The sequence below is a fragment of the Aquila chrysaetos genome, chromosome 12 (genome assembly GCF_900496995.4).
Source record: "Aquila chrysaetos chrysaetos chromosome 12, bAquChr1.4, whole genome shotgun sequence".
NCBI lineage: Eukaryota > Metazoa > Chordata > Aves > Accipitriformes > Accipitridae > Aquila > Aquila chrysaetos.
This window is the reverse complement of record NC_044015.1, coordinates 27,834,722-27,858,446: the sequence shown is the minus strand read 5'-3', so window position 1 is coordinate 27,858,446 and position 23,725 is coordinate 27,834,722. Positions and strand designations below refer to the sequence as shown.

The 23,725-nt window shown below is 36.9% G+C and overlaps 1 protein-coding gene across 33 annotated transcripts in view; it reads left to right on the top strand.

Moving 5' to 3' along the window:
- Positions 1 to 23,725, top strand: part of ADGRL2 (adhesion G protein-coupled receptor L2) — a 393,964-nt gene that overhangs the window by 321,106 nt on the left and 49,133 nt on the right. For all 33 annotated transcript variants that reach the window (XM_030032141.2, XM_030032143.2, XM_030032142.2 and 30 more), the window contains 2 exons: positions 866 to 1,079; positions 21,863 to 21,972. In XM_030032141.2, the coding sequence (XP_029888001.1) occupies positions 866 to 1,079; positions 21,863 to 21,972 (324 nt within the window). The remainder of the gene's footprint in view (positions 1 to 865; positions 1,080 to 21,862; positions 21,973 to 23,725) is intronic.

The following is a 23,725-nucleotide window of genomic DNA, read 5'->3' as shown; positions in this document are numbered from 1 at the left end:
GGATGAATATCTGAACCATTGTTTTGTTTCTAAAGTGTTTCATACTGCTTCATTAGAGAAGTTACCTATTTTTAGGAATTCTCATGCAGAAAAACATGTTAAAAATGAGAATTCTGTGAAACATATATAATTTTGGGGGAGGGACAGGGAGATTTTATACAGTACACATCTACAGTTCGCGGTACTAATCATTTATGTATTTGTTCAAAATCTTAACCTATCTGTGGTTTAATTTATGTAAAAGGCACAGTAAGGAGCACTGAAGTTCAACTAGGTAAAGTATCAGGCATGCGTATTAGATCTAGAGGCACAAACATGCCCGTGCTGGGGACATAAAATAGCTAAGCAAAAGAAACCAACTCTTCCCGGAGAAAGGAAGATAAAAATTAAGAAAGACTAATGAAGTTGGAACTATGGCTTTGGTTTTTTTGTTGGTTTATTAATTTATTTTTTTAAAATTCACTTCTGCATTTGCAAATCCTGCCTGCTCTGCTCCTTCCCACTTTCAGACACAGCCTGTCTGACTGTGCCAAGGAGGGGAGAAACAGAGGAAAAAGAGGTGGGAACGGGAACGTGCAATGTAGCCATGCAGACAGGCACCACTGTCTGCCTTGGCAAGGGTTAGAAGAAGTGAAGAGGAATTTCCTCCTTTCCCAGATTAAGGACACAGCAGCAGTGGTGTAGGGATGTGACAGTTTCATGAAAGATGCTTCACTTAACATGGTACCAGGTCACACTGTTTAAAGGTGTACTTCCTTTAGCACACTGATGAGAGTTAGTGCCTGTGTGACAGGAAAGAATAGTCCAATGCAATATATCCTTTAGGCTCAATCCCTCCCTTTGTTTTTTTTTTCCTTTTTTCTAGGTTTCAGCCGAGCAGCGCTACCGTTTGGTTTGGTTAGGAGGGAGCTCTCCTGCGAAGGGTACTCCATTGACCTCCGGTGTCCAGGAAGCGATGTTATTATGATAGAAAGTGCTAACTATGGACGGACAGATGACAAGATTTGTGATGCTGACCCTTTCCAGATGGAGAACACAGAATGCTTCCTTCCAGACGCCTACAAAATTATGACACAAAGGTAAAAATATATGTATCATTTTGGGGACTAAAGAGGAAAAATGCCTGAATTAATACAGTGAGAGCTATATACTGTAGGAGATGCTGAGTTGTAGTTGCCAGTTTGCTGTTGAGATACTATTATTTCTATCTAGTAACATTAGAAGGAAATAAAAACTACCAGTTGCAATTAGAGAGGCTTTTTTTTAGAATCCCATGAGCAAAAGTTAAAAAGCAGGAAGAAAACTGCAAGGAGAATGGAACAATTCACTTATTTGGAGATTCCCTGTCTCCTTGTCAAATGGCACTCAAAATGTGTCCAAATGGCAGGTGCGTTTTTCAGTAACTTCTACATTCCTTGGCAAAGTTACACATTTCCTATGAATGCAGTAAATCACTGCTGTTGTTCCCACCTGTAAAATGCATCTAATGGAAAATGCCGGAATGATTAAATGCCAGGATGATTATATGTCATTATACATGTGTGTACAGAAGCATGTATGCATATAAGCACAAGTTACATTATGTCTTAGTGACAGTGATTGTCAATCAGAGAAGACAATCAGTCAGAAGAGCCAGTGAAAGTGTTTTTAGTACAAAAGGTGCATCAGAACTAAGATTCACAGAATTACCTGTGCTACAGGCCGCATACGGGCAGCAGTCACCTAGTACGGACAGTTGTGGAAATGTCAGCACAAATCAGTCACTGGCGTTGTTACTGGCTTAAACTACAAGCCTGAATAAGTTCAGGATTGGTGAGAAGTTTTCCTCCCAGTGTATTTTTCCTAGGGTGAGGAATCTGAGCAAAAAGGGGATGGGAGTAAACTGGGAGCTTTGTGGTGCGTGTACACAGATGTGTCAAATGAAACATGCAAGTTGTCCTGCATGCTGCGCTCCATTTACTGTGTTCTGTTTGAACATGGTAGCACTCAGTAACATATGGTCACATCTTAAAAATAATCTTCCATTTTCATTTCCCAATTCACTCAAGTTGTCATGAGTGTGACTCTTACAATTTTTTATCATTTTCATGTGAATACATGGATGTTCTCTACTTCCGTAGTCAAATATTTGGGCTAGATATCAGGCTTCAATTTCAAATGCTGGAGGTAAATTAAGGCTATCAGGCCTTTTATTCTTGTTCCATGTTCAACCTGTGACTTGTTCTGTGATCAGTAAGGGAAAGGATCCATTGCTACGCTAGTAAAAAGGTAATATAACTTCTTTAAATCATGTTTGAATTATCTTTTTGTGGTTCTAGTTCGTTGTTGTTAATTAGATCAAGCCAGATTTCCATTGAGACTGCAGCAGGAGTGTCATCATCCTCTAATCTGTCAACTCCCTTTGAAACCACCTTCAATTGCTTTTGTAAATGCAGTGCCTCTCTGTAGACTTCCGTGTTGTGTAAAATGCATGTTGTGTTTTGATCAAAGTCCTCCTTATGTTCACGGCAAATATACAGATTAAGGTAGTCGGAGACAAATATAGAGGCACAATCTTGCTTAAAGTGACATAAAACTGTTACTGGAAAGCTGAAATTTCAATCCCCCCCTTTAAATTAATCAACTGTAAGTTTATGATAGCAGAGAGTATTTTTTAACTTCCCCAATCTTCTACTCTTACCCTTTTTTCAACAGATTAAAATGAAGTTGTAATCACATGTATGACATGGGTTCAGAACATCTGTGCTCGGAGGGAGGTTTTCAGTTTTGTTCTTTTTTTTTTTTTGTCTGGACAAATGGCAAAGATCATTTGACACTTTAAAGCTTTCTATTTTTGTCTGGCATTTATAATAATTTGGAAGTTTGCTTTCGTAGCTTTCTTTCTCAGATCCTGTCATTAAGTAGAAAAGCTGTCTCTTGCCTTGTTTAATCTTTTCTCAGAATTGCTCAATTTGTGCTATATTGCAAGCATACAAGAATGTTGCAAATTTCTTATGAAATATTAGAAGTTCTTGTATCTCATTATTTATAACTGCATTGGTGATCATAATTTTTTGTTGTCTAAGGCAAACTGTTGTTTGGTACTCAGAACATGTCCTTGATCTGATATCTAAAAGTATCACATCAGCTGTATTTTGATGGCAGCAATTGCATAGAAAAATCTCACCTGAAGGACTATCAGATTCATTGGTTTTCTCTTCTTTTTTTTTTTTCAAACTGACTAGAAAAAAACAATCTGTTAGAACATTTGATCACAGGGAAAACTTTTCTTCCATACCTTTAGAAATAACCAGCAATAGTTTCTATATTACTACTTAAAATCTTACAGTGTTTACTTTTAAGGACTAATGACATGTTTTTACCACTTCAGCCAGCAGTATTTTTACCACTGCGTTTGACCACTCAATTCAGTTTAGACCTGCAGTTAAATGTAGTTTCACGGCAATTATTAAGTACTCATCATTCATTTGCAACATCACTCCACAGCATTTGCACAGCAGCTACATTTACTGCAGTTACAACGTGAAAACACTAGCTTAATGAGATCAATACTGTGAAATCTGAAGATTGAAAAATAAGATGAGATTTCCAGTTTAACACAAAGCCATGTAATCATAGGCCCTGCTCCCCTTCCAGAGAATTTGAGATGCTAACACACAAACTTTGCCAGCATCCACTGATGCATCAGCTCCCCTTTCTCAGAACAAGCTGCTACTTAATCTTTTCTCCCTCCCTTTCCTTTCTTTTCTGCAGTTCTCAAAAGATTTTTAACTTAATGCTTTCCTAGGAAGCCTGACTAGAACACTAATGACTTCATTGCTTTGCTTTTACCTTTGTAAAGTAGTTATTAAATTTTTAGTCCCTGATTGAAATTACATCCCAATTATTCCAGAAGAAAGTCTTTCAGATGTATTTAAATTCCATGTAAACTTCAGACTGGCACAGTTAAAATTAAAGCTTTGAAGAAAGAGACTAGACCTATAGAAAATCCCTCTCCCCTTTCACACTTCTCTGATAATTAACCCCAGCGTTTGCATACAGTCAACGTTGAGAGAGCCTACCACGCTAAAGTTAAGTATAGAAATAAGTTTACTTTTAGAATATTTGGTGAGGGAGTAGTGTGAGTGTGTGGCAGAGGACCCACGTTTCAAGCAGTTAGATCTTAAAATAATCAAACTCCTTGGTGCTCTGCTGTCCTTTAGCAGGGACAAATCTCCTCTGTTTCCTCTTCATTTAAAAAGTAATTAAATGAACGGGGAAGCAGAAGATGCAAAGCAGCCTGAGGAAATTGCGCTAGTTGCTTGCTCATAAAGTGTGTTTGTGTGGCTGTAGCCCAAAACTGACTTTGAAGTTGATAAGGCTGACTAGTACTGCTCTTTATAGGCACAGCAGAGACTTGAAAATGAACATGATAAAGTTTACTTAAGACCTAGTCTTAAGTCCACTTTCATTGTAAGTGGATTGCAGGTGGATTGTGTGAGTTATATTCAAACCGCCTGTGCCTTTATGAGGACACTCTGCCTCCAGTGTCAACTTCAAAGCCCTGCTCTGCAACTGCAGGTAGGTGGACCATAGGTTTTTGTTCGGACAGGCACTAAGGGTTACATAAATACCACATAGTGTTTGGATTTCTGTTTTATTACCTTAAAATAGTTACAGATATTTTAAAGTACTTGTAAATACGTACTTAAAATACATTTCAAAGGCAAAGGCATATTGTGTGTGTAATTTTATAGTAGAACAATAAGCTGTTAAGATGCGCTTTTGCATGCTGGGGCCTTTGTTTTCTGAATTAAAAATAGGCTTTTTTAGTAGGAATAATTTTTTCTAGTCCTAAACTTTTTGTTTAGGAAAAGTTCCGTATTATTTTAAAGATTAGACACCATAACTATCTTTGTGATTCCAGTACAGTGCAATTAGATGATATTTTCTGCCTCTGTATTTAAATATATACTTGGGTAGTGTGGCAGATAGTAATTTTGAATAATACAATTTTAAATCTTGACAAATCCTGTATTAATAAAATGTCAGGTCCATTCCAGTCTGTAAACCTTATTTTTTGAGTAATTTACAGTTAGTGGGGCTTGTAGAAAATTAACATTTTGTATTTAAAGAAAATACAGCCTATTAACTCTGAATCTACGGAATCATTTACTTAGATGTGAAATTCAAGCATTTACTGTTGACAGCCAAATTAATGTTAACTTCAGAAAGTTAACACTGTTTCCCTCCTAATAAAGGCTAAAATACCTTGAATTTTTAAATGGGAACTTCTGATCTGCATTCTGATACTGAGAGCATAGTTGTGATCATTAAAATGAGGAAATACTCAAGTTGTTTAAAATTACAGACTTTGCAGACCATGCAAACATCCACAGTAAAAAATATAATCTCACAGTTGGTATATTCAGTTCATTTTTCATCAACAGAAAGGAGGTTACATCAATCCTGCACTGAAATGGCCTTTAAATTCTATTTTCATCTACAGTTTAGGTATAATTGTAGCTTTATGTGATCTTTACTAAACATATTTAATCAGTATCATTTTGCTTTTTAGATACGCACAAACAAGCAAACCTCATTATAATACATAGGCATAAACATAAAAGTATGTTAGATATAATAGATGAACTTAGGGAACTGTAATTTTTTGAAATACCCTTCCCTTTTAAAACATTGCTGCAGAAAAGTAAAAGGATTAAAAGAGGAATAAATCCTCTTCAGCAGTGAGTGTTTTTTCTGTTGCACGTATCCTGTCCTATCTATAGCACATCCAACACATGTACCTTCAATTACCATGTCCATCACGACACCAGTGAAGAGTTCATGCTTGGGTTTTTGTTACGATGAACTTTTCTCACATGGTAATACTCTTAACCTGTTACGTCCATCATCTCTGCAAGACAGCTGCGCTTAAACGAAGGGTCTTCAAAATGTAAGTGAAGTGCCTCCTGCCCCACAGAGTGATCAAGGGAAAGCTGAAGGAAGCAGTGTATCCATTCCTTCTCCTGCGACTTTATTTTTTTTTTTCTTAATCCTTCCCAACCAAAGAGTGGGAGAATGGAGATGTTCATTCTTTTCTACATATTCACATGTCCAACAAAGATCTCATTTTGAAAAATCCTATATATAAATGAGAGTGAGACTTTTTTGAAAGAAAACAAAATGAGTTCTCCTGTGAAGAAGACACATCTCTCAAGCCCTCTGTCTTGTTCCTGCTTGCTGGGTCTGCAGAGGAAACATTGTCATACAGTGTGAAATACCGTTTTTCAACTGAAAACAAGTTTGGTCTGTTCCCTAATAAAGAAAATCTTCCACTGGACTCCAGGCTTGGATGGATAGCGGGTGAATCTCCTATTGCCGATTAATCTCACTCATCGGAGTGAAAAGGTCTAGCCACAAGCAAACTTGGTGCAGGGTGTCTTTGCTGGTAGAAGGCAAAACCTGCTGTGGGGTCACTGCAGAGCTGAAACCAAGCCTTGGCGAGACTTCCACAAAGAGGCATTTTAGTGCCTCAAAAACAGCTTCCTCAGACAGTGCCCAGGGTTGATTCAGTGTTTAAACTGTAGCACGCTTCAGATTTGCATTTCTTAATGTGACTTAAAACAGTTTTCCCGGGCAGGATTTTAGCCTCTGCCATTCACAAAGGGCTGCGATTGTGGTAATGGCGCACTTTACTTCAGGGGTCTGCCAGTCTTAGACAAGGGCTCTGCTGACCCCTGCTGCTATCTTGCTTTTTCCCTTGCTTTTCCTTCTGCAGCCGAAGATTGCTTCCCTTTGCTAGAGACACTGTGTAGTGAAAAGTGTCTCAGAATAAGAGATATACCTTGCCTTTTTCTACTTTCTGGTCATTAAGAGCTGGCATATCTGTCCTTTTTGTGTCAGAGAAATACCGGTGTTGACGATAGGATAGCACAGGCTGATGTGGGTAAGGTACGTTCTCGGAATTTATGCACATCGGAGTTGCTGTAGTACTGATGCTGATCAGTAGTAAGTACGAGGTCCTTCTTTTGCTTTGGCGTGCCAGCGGTTTCTGTTTCAGCTTGCTGACAACTCCTTCGCAAAACATTTACCATACAAGATTATCAACATTAGATACCTTTTTTTTAAGCATCCTTTGAAAATGAGGGCTTCTACTCCTCTGAAACAGACGCAGGTCTTAGTACGGCAGTCATCCCCGTGAGTATTTTGATGTAGCAGAAGCTTAAAATGCTCTTTATTTTTAAACTAAGCTGTTCACAATACCGGGCCATGACCCGATTGATTTTTGTTCTGTTTTGTTTTGTTTTCTATGTGTTAGTCACAAGATTTAGTTATGACTCAAATGTAAAGAAAAAAGCAGAAATACATGTAGCCTATTTTCGTGAACGAGGCATCATCACAGAGCCTAGAATATTCATGAAGCATACTGTAGTCCTTGGCTTTATTACAGGAAAAAACAGTAATACCCATGACTGAGAAGAACCTTATCTGGCATTGTGCATTTTCAGTATCATTAATTCTTAATATGAATGTAGTAGGTCTAGTTTACTCATTAAAAACAGGGGGGTTTATTAATGGGGTTGTCCCATTGTGACATTACTTAGTAAATTAAATACAAATCCTCATATTACGAGGTTTTCAGCAGTCAGGTAAGGTGAAATAGCTGTCAGTGGTACTTGATCATCTTTCTGCAGTGTGTTGTATTATTATTTTCTGCAGAAGAAATTACTTTACACATGTGCAAGCACATAGCATGCACGTGCACATTGCTGTAGTCGTGGCATTGGACAAGCTACAAAGGAAACAACAAAATGACCATTGATACCAGCTAATGACATTTAAAATTTAGATTTAGTTTACTTCGAAAAAGATTGGATTCATTATTTTACCAGGGTGTAGCTTGATATTTTATTTAGTGTTTTCATATCTTATATTTAAGTAGTTTTCTTTATCATTGGCAAAACCACCATCAAATTCTTCTTAAGTCAGTGTATATCTTACCTGGCAGGATAGTATATACATATTCATCAGTCTTTGCTTGCTGTTCATGGGTGAAAAAAAATATAAATAACTATACGTATGTGTACATAATTTTTAAAGTATTATAAGCTGTTTCTTGTATATTTGAGCATCATATAAAATACATGCTTCAGCCTGTGATTTTCTTCAGGGTTTTTTTCTGATTTCTGAAATAGTCTCTACTAGGTGTGCATGCTGTTTAGCCTACAAATAATCATGTACTATATATTTTGGGTATGTAGTTACCTCTCTTGGTAGTTTACTAATGTTTCTGAGAACTTCACTGAGACAACACTGCTTAACCTTCAACACCTTTCAGTTGAATTTTGTGTTCTCTCTGATGAATTTGTATGACTTTTATATAGTTTTCAAATATAGTTGCACTCAGAACTTTATTATTAAAAAATTCTGATTTACTTATATATTGCTGTGCCAAATTTAGTTCGTGTGGAGTAATACAGTAATAACTGAAGCCTGTTAATTCCTCCCACCCCAATATATCCTCTATAATACTTGGCCAAAACAGCTACATTATCTGATAAGTTGATTTAGGACTTTATACATGTGGTCATATAGCCATTTATCTCAACCCTTGCTGAGGAGACCTTTATTAAACTGTGATGACTGCTGAATATGAAATGTAACCAAGATTATTTTTTTATTCAAATATAATTTAAATATTCATCAAAGAGGAGTTATGCTTGAAACTGACAGAGACTATTAACATCAAAAAATATAATTAACTGCACTGGGTATCATGAAGCAGAGTTAGCCAAATAGCCGAGAGGTCTAATTGCTCTAGAGTCTAAGAAGCAATAGTTTTATTTTATACTGTTGCTGTGGTATTAAGTGATGTGGTTTCCTATGCGAGGCAATTAAAAGCTGCCTGTTAAGGTTCATTGCACTATAGGAAATCCGTTGAATATCACTTAGTAAACAGAAGTTACATGGAAAAGGTACATGAAGATGGGCAGAGCAGGGTATAGATCATAAATTAAGACAGATTAATATGAATTAAATATATCTAAGTATGAGTACTTTTTAGTGTTATAAAGTCAGCAGTAGCGATGAAAGTGAGAAGTTTTCATTAGTAACACAAAGGAAATAGAATTTAAAGATTATTACAGTGAAGCTGTTTAATTCAGGGGAAAGGAATAGCAGAGTAACATGGGTTTAAAAATTAAAAAGTAGCTACAGAGTAGTATAGAAATGAGCAGATCTCATATTCTGGAAATTTCCTTCTGCCACAGAACAAATAATCTCCTACTTATAATAAAAGAACCTTCTGACCTTTGTGGCTCAATTAAGCTTTTTAGTTGAATTCAATAAGAAAAAACTTCTTTATTGAATCCCATAGATTCTGCCTGTGCCCAGGGTATACAGTTTAAAAAGGGGTGGCCATATTCATGGCATTTTGACATTAATGAGGTTGCTGAAATGAAAAAGTTTAAGGATCAAAGACACAAGCAATAACAGTATTTTACAGCATTTCTTTTTTTTCCTCTCTAATAATAAAATTGCAATCTAATTGCTTAATAAATGGGCCACGATTACTGAAAGACATAGATAATTTCCCTCTTTGCATTTCCCCTCTTTGCATTTTATTTTCTACATATTGCAGAACAATAATTAGCAAAAACGTTATGGCCACAAATGAAAGAGGTCTTAATTTTTTTCTTTCAAATAATAACTGTGAATGAAAGGAGTTTGTACGTATGTTCTTTAATTTGATCATCAACTTCTATGTTTTTTAAGAAGCAGTCTTAAAAACTAGCGTTGTACTGGTAAAATAAAATCAAACAAAGAAGTCAACTAGAATTCCTGTTTTCTATAAAGATTGGCTGCCTGTTTCATACATTATTTAGCATGCTTACCCTGTTTATATCAGTGACATAAGAGTGCATGCTACTTTCTCAGAAGAGTACTGTCTTTGCCGCTTCACAGCACAGTGCCTTGTACTCCCAGGCTTGCACATGGTGTTAGCAGATATTTAAAGCACTTCAGCCTAACATTTTATAGGTCATGATGAACTGAGCCTATAAAACAAGTTACTGCAATGAAGTTAATGCAGTCTTAAGAGTGTTACATAGACCAAATACTCAGTATTCAGTGTATTTTTAGCCTGCTGTAGACACATCAGTGAGGAGGAAAGGTTCTTATCACATAGAATTTTTCCATGTCAAACCTGCTTTATAATACAGTTGCAGTGTGGAATCTTTACTACAAATTTACTATTGAAAGCCGTATTTTTTTTTTCAGGTTTTCACTATAATATGGTAGCTATCGGAACCTTTGAATTTCAGTTTCTTCTAACACACATGCACACAAACACGTACACACACACAACAGAAAAAGAAAAGAAATTAGGCAGCAGAATCATTTCATTGAGGAAGCTGTCCTGACCACTGTCCAAACACCTTAGAGGAAGAAGTCTTACTACTACTTAATGACACTGAGCTGTATAACGTTTCATCTGGCAAGATACGTATTTTGCCGTTAAATGTGCAAAGGCACCTATATTCCTTTCTTAGGAGTAATCTGTGATCTTTAACCTTACTGTTCATTGCTTCTCAGATACCTTGCTTCTTGTGATATATATCTATATGATGAAGGAGCAGTTTTGGAACCTGTTTAATACACACAGTTTTCCAGCACTGTAAAATTGTTGTTTCACCGTAACTCAGAATTTGTGCTCCTTTTCCTCTGATACATTAATTTAGGCTGAGCTGTAAGTGTAACAATAACGTGGCAGTTCTGAACCCATAATCTTTCCCTGTTTACTGAGTTTTTTAACAGCATTGAACTCAACTGTACTACTACACTCATGAAGCTGTAGGTGTTTTCTCATCGAGGATGTAGTAGCACTGATACTGCCTTCAGTATGTTATTCTAGTGCCAGCATCACTGGTGGGTATGAAAAACATCATTTACTTTGTATATTTAGCTTTCTTAGATAATTTTGCTCCCTTTGTGACAGAGGTACAGCAGAAGAACACCTCCTGGAGTCACATTTAAAACAGGAGCACTTTGGGTAATGTACTGTAGACAGAACACATATGAGTTAGTGCTCAGTTATCATGAACGCCATCAGCAATGCCTTGTTGCTTTCTTATCAGCCACTTCCTGCTGTCAGCCCAGTGCTTATTTCAATAGAAAAGGATTTGCATCAAATGTAATACAGTATTATGTATGGCTAACATGGGGGTTTTAATTGTGCAGGCACATGAGACCCCTTCAGTGGTAGGCAGTTTGATAAAAGGATTAGATCATTAATGTTTTTGACGCAATTAAAGATTATCTGTGCATTGACAGAGTCAAGCCAGTGAATTTTCTGATGTGTTTTTTACAGAGGTGAATCTACTTGACTTGCGTAAAAACTAACGGCAGAATACACAAGATTTTTGCAGATGTAAAAACAAGCAAATGAAAGCAGCCCCCTAAATTTTGTTGGGCTTAAAACTGGAAGGTCCAGGAATCATAGAGTGCCCAGCTCAAATCAGTAACTTAATCCCTCAACTTCAAATCGCAAAAAAGTGGGATTGTGCTTTCCAAGTTAGAGCAGAAGGATACTTTTGTAGGGGAAGTCCTGTACCTGGAAGCCCTGCAAGCTTTCCAGATGATAATTAGATCCAGACATCACTGCGGGTAATGAATAACAGTGCTTTTGTGACAGGCATTGCTCTCAGAAGAAAAGAAAGTACTTGTAGTGAGGACTCTCAGACACATTTTAATAGGAAATGACACCACTGTTACAGAGTAGATTAAAGATCTACTAAGGGACAGCACTTCTGAAAAAATCAGCAGATGAGATAAGAAAAGTTGTAATTTTATTATTAGTTATCAGTTAAATATATGTAACTTTAAAGCCATGAAATCAGCATTAAAAATTATGAGAAAAAGGACCATACCATCTCGCTAGCAGATTGCACTTCTGTAAATCTCATAAAATAACCAAGTTGTCTTTTGGCCTCTTGCTCAGCATTTTGCTTTGAGTTCTGTTGAGCCGTAGAAATGAGTCACTCCGTAGCCCTGTGGAATTGGTAGATAGGCAGTGGTGGGCACATGGTCTGTGTTGATGAAAATTATAACCCAAAAAGGGGGATATTCCCTCAGGCAAGTTTACAAAAAACAATTTATTCTTTTTCACCCTGTAAAACTCATCTTACATGCAGGATCTCTTGCATTATTACAAACTCTAATCCTCTGAGTGGGTAATTAACGGACCAGAAAAGCCATTTGTGGAAAGAAAGAGCCATAAGGGTGAAAAATATTTCTCCGCTGAATGATCTTTAAGGAGTAAATAATTACAAGAGTGAGAGGTTTGGGATGACCAATCTAAATCTGAACATAATTAGGATGAACACAGTTTGAAAATCGAAGCAGTTGGCATGTGCAACAATTCTCATATCAGAAGACTAATTAAATATTTAAAAGCCCAAAACCCCTCACTATTCACAGAAAAATAACCTGCCACAAAAGGGTCTGTAACTTTGCAGATAATTAGGAAGGGTTACAGGGGGAAAAAATCACAGATTGGCTCCAAGGTTCTGCAAGGTCACGTCTTATTATGGTGTATCTTTTATATGGTCTGATAACAAGTTTCTTGCTAATTTAATCTAGGTAGGGCATCCCGTAGCGATTTCCCATTTCCCTTGTTAAAAATGTGATCGTTTTTCTATATGCAAACTGCAATAGGTGAACATTTTTATAAATAATTGCTCCTAATTGATACAGGCTATAATATTTTTAATTATTTGAGGGGAATGCATGTGTTAAAGTTCAGTTAGGGTTGCCCCCGCCACATCCCCCATTTGAAAATGTCCTCATCCTGTCCATTGCAGAGGGAGACCAAAGGACCTTATGAAATCGTTTTGCCTCGGTGGCCAATTCTGTAAATTAGTAAGTCTTACTTTCCTGTTAGATCTAAGATACATTTATGTTGAATATGCATTTCTGCAAACAGAAGAGCTGTGTTAAACTCAGGAGACCCATAGTGAGTCAAGCTGAATTTGCATTGAACTGACCTGGAGGTCCAGTCGAAGCATGAACATTAAAAGTGTACCAAGGCTTCTACATTTCAGAAGTTGCAGTAACAAATCACACCTGTCATTTGAAATACCTTATTTTAGTAATTAAAGTGGGTGATTTTTTAAAATATATTTAAGATCTGTGCAAATTAACATGAAGGGTAAAGCTACATGTTTTCAATATTGTAATTCTTCAACTTAGTCATTTAATGATGACTCAGAAGCTGTCTTAAGTTACATAACTTTTAACTACATTATGAATATGCTGCACACCAAGCCATGGATAAAACAGATTGACAGTGCTGCAAAAAAGAGTTTTAAAGGGTTTTTACTCGTATCCTATGCTTTCTACCTGGGAGTCTCTTCTTCTGCAAGTCTGTTGCAACATTATGCCTAAGGATCAGACACTGTGCTTCAGGATTTTCTCTTGGATTTTCTATACGCTCTGCTCTAGCGCTGCGCCTCAGAAATAAATGCCCCTTCATAAAGCTCTGATATTATTACCCAACCCTACGCTTCTCCCCTGAAACCTGCTCAGCCCACAAGGTGTGATGCTGCACTCGCGCTCATTCGGTGTGAATAATCTGTATAAATTGCTCAGATGTTACAATGCTGCACTACTGAAGTTTTCATTAGTAAATACGCATAGCTGCAGGCTATTTATTTTGTCTAAATGGTGAAACGTTTAATTGGATCTTTTGAACTGATTACTTTTCAGCAGTGCGGATCTGCTTGGCTTAGTTGGTATACTAAGACATACACTGCCTGTAATCCCATGCTGCATTTTGCTTGCAAATAACACTCACACATAAATAATGACAAGTTTATGAATATTACTTTATTTCCATTTCTTCTTCCTCAGGCAGGCTTGCATTAGAAACATTTTCTCTAAAAAGCAGGTCTCTTCTGTTTCGTACTCTTAGAAGGTTTGGGTTTGCACCTACGCAAACCTCACCAGGAGATTGTCCCACTTTGCACACCTCATTGCATCTTTTGATATCTAGTTTTCCTGTCCTTGCTTTACAGTCATGTCCTCACAGGCTCTGGTGGTTCTAGTAGGCCTTTCATATATGTGGTAGAAAGTAGTGAGGATGGAAAGATGGTATTATAAAAGCACTTAAAAAATTACTGAGAGAAGTCAGGAGTTATGTATTCTACTGGAATCTACATTTCCTTTTCCTTTTTCTTCTTTTTTCCCCTCCCTGTTTTATATCATGCTTCAGTTTGAGGTTAATAATAACTGCATAATAATAGTGTTTACACCAATAAACAAAGTACTGGAACAAGGATGAATTGTAACAAGAAAAAAAACATCTCCGATAGCTTAGATGTGAGTAAGTGAGAAGATTCGCCTTTTTAACAATGACTGCTTTGAACTTAGAGAACATGAATACTAAAAGGCAAATGGGTCATAACTAAATGTATTAAAATTGTAAGAAGAGGTCGAAAGCAAGAAATACTCTGTTAAATTACTTTTCCATACAAGTCTGATACACATTCATTGATAGTGAATCAGACTGGGTAATCCTAAGAAAGGGCCTGTGGGAGTTGTGTATTTTCTTTTGTGTTTTATTGTGTATTTGGAGTTTTCATCCTTAATGCGTACCCTTAGACTCCCACAAGATTACATTGTATAAAGAAAACACAATTAAATATTATTGCATATTTATTGGGCAAACGGAAACAATGCTATGGTGCACCTTCTTCTACAGTATTAATTATACACTACTTAGCTTCCTTATGTCATGTTTACTCAGTAATTAGGAAGATTCAACAAATCATCAATATTACATTTAAAAAGAAAATACAAACAATTTTCTCAGGTTTCTTCCCCCCATATATTTTTCATCCAAAGCCACCAGGTTTATTTCTCTAGTGGTCACGTTGCCAAGTGCATAGAAAATCCCAAGGCTGGGTTGTGAACTTTCAAACCAATTTCTAGCTTGCCTTACTGCCTTAGCAGTCACAGGAAGATCTCCAATATCTATACACAATTCTTATGGCCAAGTTCTGCTTTCATATGTGCTCGCGTATCTCCCATTTTTTTCTTAGGTTATGAAAACTACCATCACAGCACACTAAATCTGTTTTCCCTTTGAGCTAGGTAGAATTGGTGCTATTTTCTTTTTGCTTGCTCATTCGCCCATAATACTTCTAGGGATTTTAACTTGAAAATAATTTTTAGAAAATCTTACACGTGAATAAGCAAAATTGCCAGTGTGTCATCCAGGATTTTCAAGAAGCCAGTTGCAGGATTATATATCTGTCTTCAAGGAAGTGTGGCTCTGTAGGGATGCGTGCGCTCACTCTTCCTGCATGGGTAGGGTTGTGCTACGGCTGTTGCAGTTGCTGGAGCGCTGTGGATGTTGCAGTGATGGTTGGCCAATGCTGCTTCAAATCAGGGCTTTATAGCAAGGCTGGGTGTTTTTAGCAGGTCTTTTTTTAGGCTTTGGTTAGGCCCAATTTGCTAACTTACTAGATTTCAGTATGTAATAATGTATTTCTTGTGAGGTGAATTTGAAACTCAGAATTTAAATACATTGCTCTAAATAATTTTATCAACTGTGGTATGTGTGTGTGCATATGTGTGTATCTATACACCCCTAAAATAAAATCGCTGTTCTCTGGCTATTTTATATGTAAGTTTTGTACATACTTTCTAAGACCAAATTAATAAAACATAGCATTTAAGTAATATCTGACATCTTCATACGCATGTAACTTTGAGTTTAATAACAGGAGTGGAGGTCTAGTGAATGTGCATACAAAAGCAGAAGCACATCTCACGTGGCAGTTGCAGACCATTAGGAATACATATGTGAAGACAGCCATTTACTCTGGGTAAAGAGGTTCAAGAATTTATCAGTTTAAAATACACTGTTGTTAAAAGTCAATACGCGAAGTGTAGTCATCCCAGATTCCTGTCTCTTTTACTCAGACTGCAGCTCACCCAGAGTGAATAAGGAACAAGAACACCATATGGACTATGTGGTGCTACAACTCAGAGTTTACGTGCTTCAAGTGCTGTTTAAGCAGGTTGCTGCAGGCGATATTCAGGAACATGTCATCATGCTAGCTTTTAAGTATTTAATCAATATGCTGAAAGAGAAATATTGTCAGATCTGACTTAAAAGTTTCAGAACATACCAAGACAGATTTTTTTAATGTATTGACAAATTTATTAAAAATTAATTTTATGTATTAAACATGGCTTTATACTGTATCTTTTTTTTTCCGTTTTAAAGTGAAGTACACATGACTGTTTTCTGTGTTTGCCAGTTTTACCTTACTGAATGAAACACTGCATTCACAGAAATGCAGCATTAGGAATACCCAAAATTATTTTGATAGCCCATTTCTGGCTAGACATTAACCCATATCCTTTTCAAAATACCATGATGTTTCTTTTATGTTACTATCTTTGTCAAAGTTATGTATGCAAAACAAAAGCATTTGAAGGATAAATTGTAATGTGGACATTATTTCCTATGTACCTTAATTTTGCAAACTGCAAGAACCACTTGGAAAGGAACTGTATGTATCTTTATGTGACTGATGTGACTTTACCCATAAAGATGACCTCTTCCCTCAGTCAATTGGTTTGATCCATGTAATGCTAACATCTTTCCAGAATCTGCTTCTTGGATTCCAGTACTTCACTTTGTGGTCCAGTCATGATACACTGTGTTTTTCATTTTAATGCTGGAGTATTTGTTCAAGTCCATAGATTCTGCATTTTTAATCTTCCTTAGAACAGTAGTGAATAATGGCCCTTGGCAGGAGATAATGAAATTTCCTTAATTTATATTTTCAAGCAGAAGTTTCAATTGAAAATGGCATCCTATGGCCTGGAGACATAGCTCTAGTGCAAGTTTCAGGGGAGCTGTAATAATAATGCAGTGCCAGCGGTGACGGGGAATGATAGGACAGTGAAGAAGTAATTTAAGAAAGAAAAGAGAATGTACCAAAGCTTTATTGTAGCATATCTAATGATCTGCTGAAGATTCCCAATAGCTTTTGGAGCATGACAGGAGAAGCTAATGTTATCTTGCCAAAACAGAAGCCCCTGCTTAATCAGCAGAACAAGATTATTGATTAAAACACCTCACACAATAGATTGCACATGGAATCTCATATCCATACATTGCACGTGGAAAAGTGCAATAATGAGCATAAGATAATAAAAAAAGAGCAAAAGCAATTTGTTGGGAATTGTACAAGTCAAGATTAGAGTTGAAAAGCAAACAAATTATCATGGAAAGTACAGCTGTCCTTAAAGCTGAGCACAGAAGGGGATGGATGCAGCAGGGACATGGCTACATCATGAGCAGAAGATACTTGATAACAGCCCTGCTGGAACTGCTTTACTTTCCTTTTTTTTCTGTATTCATCTGAAATGTGAAAGGGCCATTCCTCATTTGCACAGTCTTCTTCCTGAGGTGAAAGGAGTTCAGACATTGTACTGTAACTGTTAATTAAACACTCCATTTGATTTTTAGATTACTCTAAGTGATGCATCTGCATTATGAAAACGTAACCTTTCTTCATTCATACTAAAATACTGAAGAAATGAGTGTTAGAGTAGACAGTTGCTCCTTGCATTCATGAGAACAGTGATACTTGCTACGTTTCCCCTTAGAAAACTCTTGCCGCTGCTAGCACAGGAACCTGAATTATCATTCCTTCAGTGCTACAGTTAGTCTTTTCCTAACTAGGGTTTCAAATTTAATTCGTATGTTACCTTTCTTAAATCAACTGGTACTGACTTTGTATAGAGTTCTTTGCAGATCTGCTTCATTTCCTTGTAAATGACAAAGTCGTCGTATCATAAATCTTTGTGAATATTGTGAATGTCTTAAACGTGAAGACATTTCTTGGTGTGAGATTATATGAATTTTTAGATAGTACACAAATTGAATTTGCATATTTTAACATATGCTAGGGAAGTATGCAGTTAAGTAGATTACAGAACACTTAAATGGTACTTAAAACCTACAGAAAACTTAAACACTGGATTACAGACACTGAAACACTGAAGTATTTGTGATTTGACTTCTTAAATTTGCAGAAATTAGAGCTGGTTTGTATCATGCCTTCACTAGAACAATTTTAAAAGAGTTTGAATAGAAGGACTGAACTAATAGTATATTGTGTAGAAAAAAATAGTGTTGGTTAAAATGAATGAGGGACTTCAAGTTATTTGCCAGTTAAGTTTTCTGAGGTTTGGATTTTTATTTTTTTTTTTCCCTGGTAGTGTCTAGGCCAATTTTGCAAATCACCAGGAACTTTATTTCTACTATAGTCTTGTTTTGGAGAATCCCTTGAAGTTGCCACACTCAGAAAGAGCTTGCCCGTTACAAAAAGGAATTGAAATGGGTCACAGCGTTGAGTTGAAGGCTGTAACAGTGTAATATCCTTTTCATTGGGCATAGTGTTTCTAAGTGTAAAGGTTTCTCAAAATCATGAAGCTCTGCTATGGCAGTGATGTGGTAGCTTTGATAATCTATATCCATGTAGGGTAATCTGCTGTTCAGTGCTATTTTATGGAGAGTGGAGTATCTTTTGTCCAATATACCACAGAATTCAGTGCTTCTTGTCTTAAAGAAGCTCAACTGAAACCTTTATCAGTTTGTAAAATGGTCTTTGCAGGCAGCAGCAGAACTGTAGGCCAATAACTAACAGAGAAGTTAGTATCCCTGGGTTTACAGGGAAAAAAAACCAATGCAGCAGACAGAAGACCTTCATTTATCCAGAGAACAAATCGCAGTAGTGTAAATTCCCTGAAATATTTGTCTCAGAACTACCTCTACAAAGTCCACTTCCTCTTCATCTCTTCTCTGTAACCCTTGAATTGGGCTTGACAGCTGCTGTAGATGCTGTTGGGTTCTTTTTGAAGGTTTCACTGGGATTGAAATATGACCACTAACTATGTAACAAATGGTTACCTGAATGTCGACTTTTTAAAATGTGAGTATCTTAATCAAGTGTCTTTAATTTGGACTCTTAGAAGTGCATGAAAATCAGAACCTTATATGAAAATTATTCAGCTTTTTATAAAATGCAACCAGCAGTGCAGCAAAATCTGTGATTTGAGTGTAAAAAACTTAAAGACAAATCCTTCTATTCATTTAGTTAGCCAAGTAATTGCACTTTTTGGGGAGGTGGTGGTGTGCTTTGTTTGTAGCATGACTGTGTACTGCAGCAGTGGGCATAGCTCATTGTTTTGGAATTGGGGTCTCCTTCATTTTAGCCAAAGGTGAGCAAAAGGTGACCATATGCACAGCAGGTGAAATCTTGCATGAAGCAATAGTCAAAAATTTTTAGAAGGTCAACAACTTCCTGTAAACACCACTCAATGCCTTAAGTTTGACACTGGCACTTACTGTACAAAGAAAAAAAATACTGCATTTTCTTCTGAATTAGTATTATGCATCCTTTCAATACAAGCTAGCATGAAGTTCTTCTCAGTTTCCTGACTGATGGCAAAATTATGAATCTTTCACTGGGGGAAAATGAAAGAGAAGAAAAACAACTTTTCGTAGGGAAACAAGAGTCCATCTTTTTCATAAGATTTACAAATACTGCTAGTAGAACTTTTTTTCCCACAGCTAAGTATGGCCTTTATCAGTTTCATTCTCAAGCAGTTTCTCCCAATATGCATCCATTTTATTTTGTAACAAATCAATATTTCTCTCTTAATTGCTGCTCATTCAAGTGTAAAATGAAATTTTCATACAACTCAAAGCTGTGGAAACCGTTATACTGAATGATGCACTACACAAAGTCTTTTCGTAGGAATTATTTTGGCTTCAGCATAAGGTTTTCACTGAAGAAACAGAAAGAAATTTAAAGAAACCAATTACAGAATCTTACATCCAAGGTCTTCTCATGCTGGTTAGTCTGGCCTGAGGTGTGGGGCATAAAAACCACCATACGGGGGTTAGAATAGAGAGGCCTGTGAGGTTTTGGGCCATATTGCCTTCTCCTGCTTCTACAGCCTCCTCCTACACGACACACACGAGAGTAGCACTTTGACCTTTGTGTGAGTACAAAAAAGTGGCTGTATTGTACATTTTCAGTATTACAGATTCAATACAGTGATTTTCGCTGGAAGTTGGGTGCACATTTCATCACTTCAGCATGGGTCTGAAAGCCATTGGATAGGTCATACTCGTTCCGGACTCTCTAATACACTGCGCAAGGTGTTGCACTGAATAGTAGTGCTGTTGGGAGTGGTGCAGCGTTACCTGTGCGATAGCTGTACAGGAGACCTGCCTGTGCTCTCTGGAAAGTCACTGCCGCGAGCAGCAGAGAGGTGACCGGTGAATTCCTCACCATCTATCTGTATCTACAGTTGTGCATATATATAGAAATCCCTGGCTATTTCCGATTAGTTCTGCAATTATGAGCCTTATGAGGCTAGAAATAAGTAGCTTTAAAAAAAAAGAAAAAAGGAAAAAGAAAAGAAATTAACTGATAAAGTCAGAAGAGTTGTTGTTGCCGAGTTTACTCAGCAAAAGGCACAGCATGTCCTGACCAGCCCTGTGCTAGTTTGATTAGTATATAAAAAGGAAAGTGATTTATATCAGAGTTCTTCAAATGTGCTTGCTCTACCTTTTATGAGGTAGTGTGAATCATTCTTATACCTGTTGGCAATGTACAGCTGTGGAAAGCCGTTGATACAAGAGAGATTATTTTAGCTTGGGATGTGGTATTCAGGGAGTGTGGGAAGTGGTAGGGCAATAGAGAAGTTGATGTACAGCTGGAGTCAAAGGCTAGGCTATTACTTAAGTTCAGACTTCTGTTATTCAGTTTGCTGACAAACAAAACTAACCCCTGAGAAGATCAGCCAAGCTCTTTTTCTTTTAGTCACCAGACTCCCCCATCTTCTCTTTTTTTTCTTCCACTTCCTTCTGACTTTTGTCTGTATTACGTTTTGACCATCTCTTCAGGGTTAAGTGATTGTTTTTCCACTTTTAACTTCCACGCTACTATAATTTTTTTTTTTTTCCTGGAGAAATGAATAGTAGTCTAAAATCTCTTAATTATTATTATTAAAAACTTCAAAAAACATTAAATTCAGTAGACCCTTGTGGTTAGAGGCATTGTAATAAAGTTCTTTGTATCAAAATGCATTGGCTTCTATTGTTAAGCAAATCATATGTATGTTTCAGTATTTAGTCTCCTCTGAAATACATTTTAATTAATTTTCTTGCAGTTCTTCTTTTTAACTGTTTTTCTTATTTCCTCAGACGGTCATTCTTTACCTCTTCCTGTAACCTAACAGAGGAAGCTTAGAGTCCACCAATTGCTCCTAAAATAGTTAAAATGGAAATGCTAATGCTCTTTGTCTACAATAACTCTTCCAACCAAAATAATTTCCTTGAATCACAACAAAAATCTCTCTGAGATGTAAAACCATTCAGCAGTATGTATGTCTCCAAAGATGGAAGGAATTGCTCATTTGTGTTATTGTACGTTACTCAGAATAACACATTTTTTCATTGTGTATCATCTTTGCATTTTGCTTTGATTTTATTGAACAGTAGTATCAAATCACTATGTATTTGGGACAGCTATCTCTACCAGTGCAAACAAGTGACATTTTAGATAACGTTGATCTCCAGATTTGAAAGTATAAAGCCTGAACTGAAGTATTGTCTTGAAGGCTTATTTATGGACTTTGACAGATCTAGTGTTAATTAACTTTGTTGTCCTACGGATTGGGCTGCCCAAGTGAGAAGAGAGTTAGCACTGCATATTGTACTTTAGTATGAACTTGCAAATTAAATGTAATTTTAAATTAATTAGCTTGCTTGCTTTTCCCATTACAGGTGCAACAACCGAACACAGTGTATAGTAGTTACTGGGTCAGATGTGTTTCCTGATCCTTGTCCTGGAACATACAAATATCTAGAAGTTCAGTATGAATGTGTTCCTTACAGTAAGTATAATCTTTTTATTCTCGCTCACTTCCTCTGGCCCTCACAATTAAAGCTGGAGTGCTGTTTCATGGAAAAGAAGCATATGTTTATGGCCCACGGACCCATTATGCATGCAGAGCACTTGCAGACTAGGGCCTCCAATTAGCTTCACGAAGTGTGGAAGGAAGCCATGGTGTGATGCTGGCCAAGTGTCTGTCTGTGTTCTTAAGTGTTTGGCTTTTAAGGCTACTGTTTTTCCAGAAAACAAACTCAAATTAGCTATTCAATAGGCCAGATAGAAATTTGTACTTTTGCCCGCTACCAGTTGCTGACAAATTGGCTTGGCTCACAGGCTTCTAAAGCAGGAATTGACTTCAGTTTTAATCATGATCTACTTGAAAGGCTACCTGCTGTTGTGGTGACTTTGGGTGCACAGCAAAACCCAACACTGACACTCAGAGGCAAATGTGCCAGTTGGGGCACATCATAAGAGGACTTTGTGCTTCGGGGGCACAGTATAAGTGAACGCAGATTCAGAATGAATAATTCATCAATAAGTTACTCAAACTTGGTTCTTAAAAGCAATGGGGAAAAGAATGAGAAAGAAACGTCCACTTTTAGTGTAAAGAGAAGATATGAATTGTGCCTTGAATCAGCTGCCAAAACAGAATTTTTCACTGAAAACAAAGTAAATACTGAAATCATACTGGGATAGAAAAATTTGAAGTTAAGCTACTTCAGCAGTTTTGTACAATATTCTTTCTAATGCCAGAATTCAGTAGCTTTAGGCATACTTCTTATTTCCTTGCAATAATTAATGTTGTTTTTTCATTGACATGTATGCATGTTTATAAAAGTTCTGCAGATTCGACACTTTTAACTGGTTTTGCTTTCTTGTAAGGTCGTTCTTTGCAGTGACTTCTCCCTCGTCCCGTAACTCAACAGAGAAATAGCTGTGTTTGCAATGGAATTTGAGCAGTGCACTGATCATTCCCTTAAGTTATTATTAAGTGTGAATTTCTTGATCTGCAGTAATCCTTAACCAAAGTCACATTTTCTGTTGGTACAGGAAACAGGCCAAGTCTGAGATGCAAAAACACTGTGGTGACAGTATATATCCAAAAAGGAGGGAAATGAGTTCTGGCATAAGCAAAGCTATGTCAAAACTGTCCATACTGTTCCCTGCACAATTTCAAAATTTAGACTTCTTAAACTGAAATACTACTCTGTACTGCTTCACCACATTGAACCTTCACTGTTGTTAAAGGCCAAACACAGATCATCTATTTTTTCTTCATTTCTGCTGTGTCATTGTGAAATGGTTGCTTGCTGATTTTTTTTCTGTACCATTTGTAGGATTGGAAGCCTACTGCATACAGTGATCCCTAGTACCATTCCTCCTGTGTGTAGTATCGGTGGCTTGTGGTAACTGTTCTTCTCGTGCCACTTTTGAGGAGTGATGTCTTACCCCAATCTAACCAAAGTTTTGTTCCACAAATATCACCTTTACTTTAGCACTATTTTCATTCCCAAATTTTCAGAAAGAGGGCAGTGCATCTGATTCCAAACCATGAGGTCAGTCAAATGACAAGAGGTTACGTTTCCAGTTCCAGTAGGCTAGCTCATAGAGAAAAAGTGTAATGCAAATAATGTTCAAACATGATTTTTTATGCTGTTTTAGGAAGAGAAGTGTCGATATGTTCTACCGATTGTGTATTGCTATCTACAGGAATCTTTTCTTTTCCAGTTTTCTGAAGTATAGTGCCACAGCGC